This window comes from Psammomys obesus, unplaced genomic scaffold (assembly GCF_907164565.1).
Source record: "Psammomys obesus unplaced genomic scaffold, mPsaObe1.curated_primary_1811, whole genome shotgun sequence".
NCBI lineage: Eukaryota > Metazoa > Chordata > Mammalia > Rodentia > Muridae > Psammomys > Psammomys obesus.
In genome coordinates, this window is record NW_026594263.1 from 909,858 (window position 1) to 920,763 (window position 10,906).

General features: G+C 37.4%; 1 protein-coding gene across 1 annotated transcript in view; it reads right to left on the bottom strand.

The window, feature by feature from the left end:
• Positions 1-7,855: 7,855 nt before the first annotated feature.
• The window catches only part of Nup62cl (nucleoporin 62 C-terminal like), a 64,941-nt gene continuing 61,890 nt past the window's right edge, over positions 7,856-10,906 (bottom strand). The window contains exon 9 of the mRNA XM_055618376.1: positions 7,856-8,830. Coding sequence (XP_055474351.1) covers positions 8,742-8,830 — 89 coding nt within the window. The 3' untranslated portion in view covers positions 7,856-8,741. The remainder of the gene's footprint in view (positions 8,831-10,906) is intronic.

Sequence of the window (10,906 nt, forward strand, 5' to 3'; positions counted from 1 at the left end):
CGGACTCGAAGGTAATGGAGGTGGAGCGTGGGATTCTGGGACTTGTAGTACCAGAACTATGTGGTTATGGAAAAAGAAAGTAGGTTTGGGGTGCCAGGTATATTGTAAGTTAAGAACTCCTAAAGATAAAGAAAGATAAAGGCTAAAGATATCCAAAAATGTAAAGCTTATAAACCCAGGATTTGCCTTTAGCTTCTTAGCTCTTTCTCTAAGTATCAATAAATCTAGTTCTTCTCTAATTGCCTTCGAATTTGTTCTTGTCAGCAAGGCTTCTCTTTCGAGGATTTATGTGATCTACCTGCTGTTTCCAGTCAAGCTGCTGCACTAATGGTTCTCTCTTCTTAGCTGTAATAGATCCTTTTTGGTTCCCTTAGTTTAAAGTCAGAATCAGTATGTAGCTAGGCTATTGGATATCTTATTGATAAAATATATCAAATCAAGAAGTAGATATAGTAGGAATTGGAGACTGCACTTGTGGGAACTCAGTTCCCAAACTGCAACTCACAATTGTCTGTTCCCAGTTCTGAGGATCCAACCAGTTTCTGGGACACACATGGTGGACATACATACATGCAGGCAAAACACTCATACACAGAACATACATATATATATATATATTTTAAAGTTTCATATAAAAAAGTGTTTAAGGGGGCTGGAGAGATGGCCCAGGGATTAAGAGCACTTGCTGCTCTTCTAGAGGTACTTAGTTCAATTTCCAGCAGCCACATGGTGGCTCACAACCATCTATAATGAGATCTGGTAGCCTCTTCTGTCCTGCAGGGATACATATAGGCAGAACACCGTATACATAATAGACAAATAGAAAGATAGATAGATAGATCTTTAAAAAATAAAAAAAAGAAAAGTGTTTAAAAGCATTGGTTCTTGGGTTTAGGAATGAAGCTTAATCTGTAGAGTCCAGGATTGGCATGCATAAAGCACAGGGTTGGATCCTCAACACCACAACCTGGCTGACAAACTGTGTGTGGAATACTTGTTTGTTTAGACACTGAGTTCAAGGCCAGCTTGGATTACATGAGATGCAATTAAAAAATTATGACAACATTAATAACAAAAACAAAGTAAGTGTTCTTTGTAAAATTAAGTTTGTTTGTTATATGAGTGCTCTCTCTGTCTTCACACATGCAAGAAGAGGGAATCAGATCCCATTGCAGATGGTTGTGAACCATCCTTGCTGGGAATTGAACTCAGAACCTCTGGAAGAGCTTGATACTCTTAACCTCTAAGCCATCTCTGCAGCCCCAAAGTATGTGTTTTTAACTGAAAAATTGGAAATGCAAATATCCCTAAACCTGAAAAGAAAGGTATTAATTTATAAGATGGAAATTTCAAGCTACATTACACAGTTCAAGGGAAACCAGGTCTACATAGTTAGAGATTCTCCTGGAAAAAAAAAGTCAACATAAACAAAACAAAAACATAAAACAAAAGAGGACTCCCATCTAAACTATCAAAGCTAAATAGAAAATTCTGAGATTGTCACATCTATGAGGACACATGAGAATGATGGTAACATTTGTTATCAACATGGTGGGAAGCATGGCAGCATCCAGGTAGACATGGTGCAAGAGAAAGAGCTGAGAGTTCTACATCTTGATCTGCAGGCAGCCAAAGGCTACCCCACATTGGGTGCAGCTTGAGCACAGGAGACCTCAAAGTCTGCCCCCACAGAAACACATTTCCTCCAACAAGGCCACACTCTTCCAGCAAGGCCACACCCACAAATAGTGCCACTCCTTATGGCCAAAAATTCAAACACATGAATCTATGGGGGCCATTCCTATTCAAACTAACACATTTCACTCCCTGGTCCCCATAGGCTTGCAGCTACAACAAAATGCAAAAGTGCATTTAGTCCAATTTCAAAAGTTTCCATTGTCTATAACAGTCTCAACTTGTTTAAAATTCCAAAGTTAAAATTTTCTATTGAGATTCCTGTAATCCCTTAACTGTAATCCTCTTTATTTTGCCTTTTTTTTTTTTTCTAGAGATGAGGACCTGAAGGCTTTGCGCTTGCTAGTCAAGTGCTCTACCACTGAGCTAAAGCCCCAACCCCTGTAACCCTCTTTAAAATCAAAATAAAAAAGCAGATCACAAAGCTTGGCATGGTGGCACATGCCTTTAATCCCAGCACTAAGGGAGGCAAAGGCAGGAGTAACTGTGAGTTTGAGGCCAAGCCTGCTCTACAAAGAGAGTTCTAGGACAACTAAGGCTACACAGAAAACCCTGTCTTGGAAAGGAGGAGGAGGAGGAGGAGGAGGAGGAGAGCACATACTTCCAACATATAATGGCACAGGAATGTAGGATCCTGAAACAAAAAGAGGACACTAGGTAAAAATCTAAGTAAATGTAAATAAACAATATTTTTTTATTTAATAAAGTTCATTAGATGTGACAAATATACTGTGTTGTGTAAAATGTCAACAGTAAGTGAAACTGAGTGGAATATGTATGGAACACTGGAATATGAAGCTTTTATCTAAATCTGAAACTATTCTAAAAGAAAACTTATTATTTTTACTTACTACACAAGATAAGATGCCAAAATGAAAATACATTTGTTTTGCTAACATTCTGGTGAAATGAGCACTCTCATATATTGCTGGTAGGAGGATAAATGGGTACAACCTCTACTAAGAGCAACTTGATGTCACTACTGAAATTTAAATACACTATTGGGCGTTGGTCTGATGTTTCTATATTGATGACTGGGTACACCTATCCTTGTTGTGTAAATCTACCTGATTGGCTGATTAAACACGTATACCTCGGCAAAGCAGAATGGGGTAAGCATGGATAAGGTTCCTGGGCTTTTGAAGACAGGAGAATCACAAGACAGGAAGAGAGGAGGCAGGAGGACACAACAATGGGTTAGCACGGAGAAGGAACCACGTGGGCTACGAGGAAAGATGCCAAGGACAGTGTGGATGGAAAAAACGCCAAGATAAAAATATAAGTAAGTATATTGGGATTATGGGTGGAAAGCAGACCAGATAAGGATGATTGAGGTGGCTGGTATTGGATGGGGGCTGGGAAATGGATGGTGAGGTTATTGAGACAGCATAGGTGAAATATCTGCCTGGCCCAAGGTAAACAAGACAATTGTAAAATCTAACAGGTGTCTGTGTCTTATTATTTGTGATAGTGGGTTAGATAATAGCACTGTAATAATGTTATGGCCAATAATAAACATTATATAGTCCATCACTCATTTTTTTTTAAAATTTACAACAACAGTAAACATTTTCTTTAAAGTGGCAATTTAACACATCTACAAATAATCCTCAATATAATAATAATAATCCTAATTTATGTGCATTACTATTCAATAACTGACTGTAGCAGAATCCTGTGGGGGGGGGGGCTTAAACATACAAATACTATCAATGGAATCTATGTAATGATGAAAGGTGATAAAGTCCTCTGGATTAATACAATCTTGAAAATATACCTAGCAAAATAACAATTTTCAGAATAACATATAGTATACTTGCAAAATAACACATAGTATATTTACATTTGTGAAAAAGATGGAATATATATGTGCCTGAATATGCATGAGATATTTCTGTGAAAATGTATGACAGTGAATAGATCCAGTTAACAGAATTCAATGATTGAAGGACATGAACAGAAAGAAAAAAATACAACTCTTCATGTTTTGTCCCTATTGAAATTTTTTTCATTTATTATTATTATTTTTTTTATTTATTATAATTTATTAACTTTGTATCTCAACTGTAGTCCTCTCCCTCATTTTTGTCATTGTATTGCTACTGGGTTTTGTATGTAGCTCAGACTGGCCTTTAATGTGTGATCTTCATGACTGAGCCTCCCAAATATTGGGATTGCAGGTGTGTGCCAAGCATGCCCTTATATCCTTTCAAGTTTTAACTATATGACTGTCTCACCTAGTTGATTTCTTTTTTAATTAAATAGAAACTTTCTTATATCAGGAATCAGGTAAGAAAAAATATCTTGTGAGCTTTGGGTTCATAATATTTGGGTTGAGATTTCAGTTCTCAGTTGCTGAAAATATATGATAACCAATATGCATGTTAAAATTTTACACCAATCTGCATGTTAAAATTTTGTTTTGGTAAGTTAGTGGAATATAAACTTCAGTAAATTTATTTGACTAGTTTAATTCAGCTTCCTCTTACGTAAAATGAGGATAATCAGCAGTTCTCAACCTGTAGGTCATGACCCCTTTTGGGGTTGACCGACCCTTCCACAGGGGTTGCATATCAGATATCCACAATTCATAGCAGTAGCAAAATTACTGTGATGAAGTAGCAACGAAAATAATTTTATGGTTGGGGCATCAGCAAGACTGTGTATAAAGGGTCACAGCATTAGGAAGGTTGAGAACCACTGCTTCAGAAAAATAGGCAACAGTGAAGCTCTATGATTTTAAAGCTTTTTCATGACAGGGTGGTTATTTAAATATTCCAAGGTTATCGAGTAAGTTCAGGCTTGTTCAAACTCCTTCATACTGTCATGTTCAAGTCAGCATAAGACCAAAGAGCAGCTAAAGGAACAAAATGAAATCTTTATAATTTTGTACTTTCTGAGAACTTTTCTAGTAGACTTAAAATATCGTGACAGGTATTAAAGTTAGCTGAAATCTACCAAATGCAAATGCCAGTGCTCTAGAAGCACACTGATAAATAAATGCAAATATAAAACACATCACTTTGTAGCTCTGACATAGAATAAAACTGAATGTATGTATTAACAAAATGTGGGTCACATCAGTCTGTGAGTTAGGCATATTCTCTAAGGTGGTAGGGCTTAACACTGTTGCTCAGCCAAACTGTCCACCTGACAAATTTGTAGAGAGGAAAATGGAAAACATACCAAGGTTGTTAATATGCTTGACTTCCTGGTTGGATGGAACATTTTTTTCATCACCGTAAATTTGTACAGTTCTAGTAAAGGAGTCTATTGACACTGGAGTGATGCACACACTACATAACAAATCTCCTAGGTAGCATGAGAGGAGAAAGAATGGCTAAAATACAGTTCCATGGATGTGGAATTGCAAGTGGAAAGCAAGGTCATGAAGTGTTCTGTGTATCTGTATATAACTGCAGACAACCCAAGTGGTAGGCACCAAGAGATGTCTAGAAAATTTCACTACAGGGAATGCCATTGTACTTCTAGCTCTGCCAAACTAAGGTATACTAGCTATTCCATTTTCTTTTTTAAATTCATTTTTTAATAAATTAGTTTATTCACATTGTATCCCAGCCGTAGCCCCCTCCCTCATTCCCTTCCAATCCCACCCTCCCTCCTTCATCTCCTCCCATGTCCCTCTCCAAGTTCACTGATAAAGGAGGTCCTCCTACCCTTCCATCTGACTCTAGCCTATCAGGTCTCATCAGGAATAGCTGCATTGTCTTCCTCTGCGGCCTGGTAAGGCTGCTCCCCACTTCATGGAAAAGTGATCAAAGAGCCAGCCACTGAGTTCATGTCAGAGACAGTCCCTGTTCCCATTACTAGGGTACCCACTTGGATACTGAGCTGCCATGGGCTTCATCTTTGCAGGGGTTCTAGGATATGTTCATGCATGGCCCTTGGTTGGAGTATCAGTCTCAGAAAAGATCTTTTGGTTCTGTTGCTCTCTTTATGGAGCTCCTGTCCCCTCCAGGTCTTTCTAATTCCACTTCTTTCATAAGATTCCCTGCACTCTGACCAAAGTTTGGCTATGAGTTTCAGCATCTGCTTTGATACATCTGGTTTCAGCACCATCTGTCAATGCCCTGCAGTGACACCTGAATACCACCTGAGTGAAGGCTGGAGAGAAAGAGACAGGGCGACACAAAGAAGGACACCAAGTCTAGGTTCTGATCAATGTGTCATTTACTGAATGTCAGGTTAACACTTAAATAGCAGGAAAGTACAAGCAGTTTCTCACGGAGGCAACTTTACTTGGCCAAAACATTTGAGGGCTCACTCAAGGTTACACAGAACCTGCTCTCTGGTTACCCTGGTTGCACGGAATTTATTGTCTAGTTCTCAGGGTCAGAGCCCTCTGCTGTAGAACTGTCAGGGTCAGTCTCTGGGACTTCTGCTGTAGAACTGTCAGGGTCAGTCTCTGGGACACCGAGCTTTAGATTAGAGCCAGGGCCAACAGACCAAATTACACTGCTCAGATGTGCACTCCAATTTGGCAATCAACTCCAAATAGTCTGTCACATGTACTCATAAGCTGATATTAGCCATAAAGTACAGGATTACCATGCTACAATCCACAGACTCAAAGAAGCTAAGTAACAAGGAGAGCCTAAGGGAGGATGCTTGAATCTCACCAAGAAGGGGAAATAAAATAGACATCTGAAGTAGATGGAGGGAGAGACCTGGGTGGGAGAGGAGTGGGAAGAGGGACAAGGTGGGGATCTGGTGTGGGGAGAGCAGGGTGGGCAGGGGGAGAGAGGGCTGAGATACAAAATGGAAATAGATGGGAGGACATCTCTGGGACATAGGAGTCTATGAAGGTGAGCCTAGGTAAGACTCCTAGCAGTGCAGGTGGAGGGTGGGGTTATGGAGCCTAAGGTGGACACCTGAAATTCCTTCTTAAAGGAGAAAAATGGCTGTGTGTTGAGAAGGGGCCATAACATTACAAATGTAAGAGCTCTCCTTCAGTTAATACTTGAACTTGATAACAATAGTTCCCTTGGTATTATTGGCAAAATGGGTTATTTCTGATCTTTAAAAGTTAGTATTGGTTTAAGCAATGTCATTTCTTTTAGACAAGTTAGAACCAGCATCAAATATACTTTTGGGTAGATTTAAATTTAAATTGTCTGAGGTTCTAAATTTCAGACAAGATACTTGGTTACTGCATGAACCTGGGAGCTACTTGCCATTTTTCAGATCTTTTATGTACCAGTGGTAAAAAGTACTCCAAATTCCAGTAAAGGTAACACAAAAGACAGTGTAAATAGGACTTTAGCTTCCTCTCTTTATAGAAAGTTTGCAAAATATCCTCTGCTTGTATTTAAAAAGGAATAAGAGAATCACAAAACTTTGAAAACTTAAAAAAAAGTTTACTCTCAGAAAACAGTTGGCAAAACCAAATGACCCCACGTTTCCTTTTTGTACAAAAATGTTGCCTAAGATGATTTTTTTCTCTCCAGTAAATTAGACAAATAGACGTTTAAAACCATAAACTTAAATAAAATATTATATTGTCTTTACTGAATGTGGAACCTCACTCATATGTAAGCTATTATACAAGAGGTTCATCAGAAACAAAGAAACAAACAAAAAAAAAGCAATGTCCTTGTCTAGGATACAGTGGTCACAATATTGAACCCCCCAAATTAGAGATTACTCAAGATAACCAACCCCCTCTCCATGTCAATATTAAAGACTGAAGCTGTGGCGTGCTAGCACAGCACTCTACCACAGAACTGCAGGACCGGACATTGTTTTAGTCTTTGAGACATGGTCTTATTTAGTTGGACTCATGCTAGCCTTGAATCTGTTCCCCTCTGTCTCAGCCTTCTAGGTGGCTGGGATTATAGGCCTCTGCTACCAGGTCTAGTTCATACTCTATAATTTTGAGTGGTGGCAAAAACTTACTGAAATAACTAGGCATTTCATGGAAACATTTGAACAGGAAGTGAAACCATTATGTTCTAGTATTTATTATACTCAGAACTTACCATCACAAGTAGTCATTTAAAAAATTATATTTTTCTGTGACATGATCCCTTTAATGAAGCCATGTGTGATCTGGACAAAAAATCAGTTCAGTCATTTAAAATCTTTTAATCAGTTTATTTTCATTTTTAGGACATCGCATTATTAGTGACTTTAAGGAAACACAAGAGATGAAGATATTTAAAAGCTAAGAATAAGGTTTTTTTCTTTAAAAACATAAAAAGTCACACAAAACAGCGCTATATCATATGCTAAAACAAAACAAATGATAAAAATCACTAGGATACCTAGGTGTGGTGGCACCTGGAAAACTGAGGCAGGAAGGATTGTAAGTTCCAAGCCAGCCTAGGCTATACAGTAAAATCTTGATTAAAAAAAAACACTGAGGTATTTATATAGTGCTGGGTATATAATCCAAGAGCGTGGCACGGGTTTGATCTTTAGTACCATAAGAAACATTAAATCCCTAATTAAAATCCTTAATCCGTAACTTCTCTGACACTTGTCCCTAAAGACACTTGCTCTAACTCATGAGACACTTCTTTTCATTGCCCAAATTGTTCAATTACATATCAGAGTAGACAGCAAATTTCACTTAGGCTCTGCAGTTTCTAGCATTTTAGGGGAATGGCAAATGCTCAGCCAAGACTGTTTGGCATGTGCATTTTGCCAAACATCTTCCCACAATGAAGCTGCAGTAGGAAGTTGGTGGGTACTGGTGATGGTATATAGAATCTAAGTAAGTAAAATAGAGATTGTAACACAAAAGCAATACCTCATAAGCATCTGTCTGGGCAAGGGAGCTAAAATACCTTTTACTTCATTTTGGGTAAGGCTCTATAACTAAGCTAGGCCCTCAGTCCTGATCTTACTTCATTATGAAAGAAAAAAAAATGTATACTTCTTTTCACAGTATTTAAATGAAAACTGTTCGAACACATGCACAAATTATTGCAATCAAAGATTAAGAGGTAAAAGTAAACACTACTCTATTTAATAGCATCAGGGTAAATGAATAATCCAAATGGAGCAGGTTGGAGCAATAGGTATTAAAAGGCAGTCTTCATGTTCTTCTCCTGTTCCTTGCGGAACTTCTCAAAAACCTTCGTAATCTCTTGGACCTTCTGATACATTATGCCTATAGAGGAAAGGCATACAATCATCAGTCATCACATGACAGGAACATACCATCACACCCTCCCCTCAACAATAACATATAAAACCTTAAATCTCAATTTTAATAGTTTTAAGTTTTAGAAAATGAGAGAGAGAGAGAGAGAATCCAACTCTTTGAAAACAATGAAACAATGGGTGAGAATAATCTTTATTTATTCTCTTTAATTTTGGAGCAATAATAGTCTAACTTAAATTTCTGTTTTGCTGGAGAATGAATGTGGAACCTCATTCATATGTAGGCTATTATACAAGAGGCTCATCAGAAACAAAGAAACAAACAAAAAAAGCAATGGTGACTTTTGTCCTTGTCTAGGATACAGTGGTCACAATATTGAACCCCCCAAATTAGAGATTACTCAAGATAACCAACCCCCTCTCCATGTCAATATTAAAGACTGAAGCTGTGGCGTGCTAGCACAGCACTCCATCACAGAACTGCAGGACCGGACATTGTTTTAGTCTTTGAGACAAGCTCTTATTTAGTTGGACCTTATTTAGCTGTTTATTTTTACTCATTAATGCATAAAAGTACAATTCAGTGTTATCAATAAATTGAACACATGGATTATGGTAGGTCTGAACTACCTGTAAGACACAAGTCTTAGGGAATATTTACATTTCTTGTTTTCTCAGTGATTTATATACATTGGTTGTTCTTAAGTTTGCTTAGGGGCAGTGTACCAAAAAATACCATTAACAGTTAGCATATCAAATATTACTTTTCTGTCATGAAAAATAAACTATTGAAGGAAGTGTGTTAATCAGAGATTTTCTACAAAATGCACAAATAGAAATGGTCATTCATGTGAACTAAGGAATAAAGAATATTTGGTACCCAAAAGGAAAGAAAAGTTTAATCGATCTACTTTATTTCTTCCAGCCAGACAAACAGTCTCAATATTTACTCAGTTTTTTTTAGAAGCATAATGGCTCCTCTTATCATATAACGTACATTCTGCAAGCTCACACTCTTAAAAATAGGTAATTTAAAGCATGGTTATCTGCTGAAGGGCCAGAACAACAATGAATGATATCTTGACAAAATAAACCTCTTCTTTTTGTTGTAATCACAAACTGCAGGGTGCAGATTTCCCCCTTAAATAACCGTTTTAATGTTATGGAAACATAAACAAGAACTGCAAAGAACCATTAACTTCAGACTACAGATGTCATCATATGCACAATTTACTAATTTGCTGTTTGAAACATATTAAATGCAAAAGAATACATTTATAACAATCTTAAAAAATTAATAAACTATCAAGAAGCAAAAGTCATTGTTATTAAGAGAGTCTTACTATAAATATTTTGTCGTGTCTTTTAGTTGAATTCTCAGGACTATTTCTGTATTAACGCACTTTAAATGTTTTAGGCCCTTCATTCATTAAATACTGTACATGGTGCCTACTGTCCAGAATTCTGGTCCCAAAACCATCATCATTAATTGGTTTCTGTCAATATATTTAGTTAACACATCACAATAAAAGTAAAATTTTAGTAGCAGTCACTTGTAAGAAAATATACTATGCACACATTTGCATTACTAAAAATGTACAAAAATAAAAATGCTATTCCAATGAGTTTGAAAGAGAGAAAAGAAGGGTACATAGGAAATTTTGGAGGAAGAAAAGAGTAAGGGAAAATGATGTAATTATATTATAATCTCAATATTGAAGAAATAAAAATATACACCATGACATACGAATATTTAGCAGTCATTAGCAGTATAAAAAGATATTTATGTATATAAGTCTGTCAGCTGTCAGTTTTGTGAAAGCTGAGGGTTTGGTTGAGATAGCTCAGCTGGATAAAAACATGCAGGTTTGAGTTTAAGCCCTAACATCCTCATGAATGGTGCTGCAGAAATAGAGACAGATGGATTCTGTGGGCTTGTTGGTCACAGCCAGCCTAAATGATGAGCCCAGGTTCCCAGTGTAAGGTAAGATGGTTCCTGAGGAATGACACTGAGTTTGACCTCTGGCTACACACAGACACACACACACACACACACACACACACACACACACACACACACACA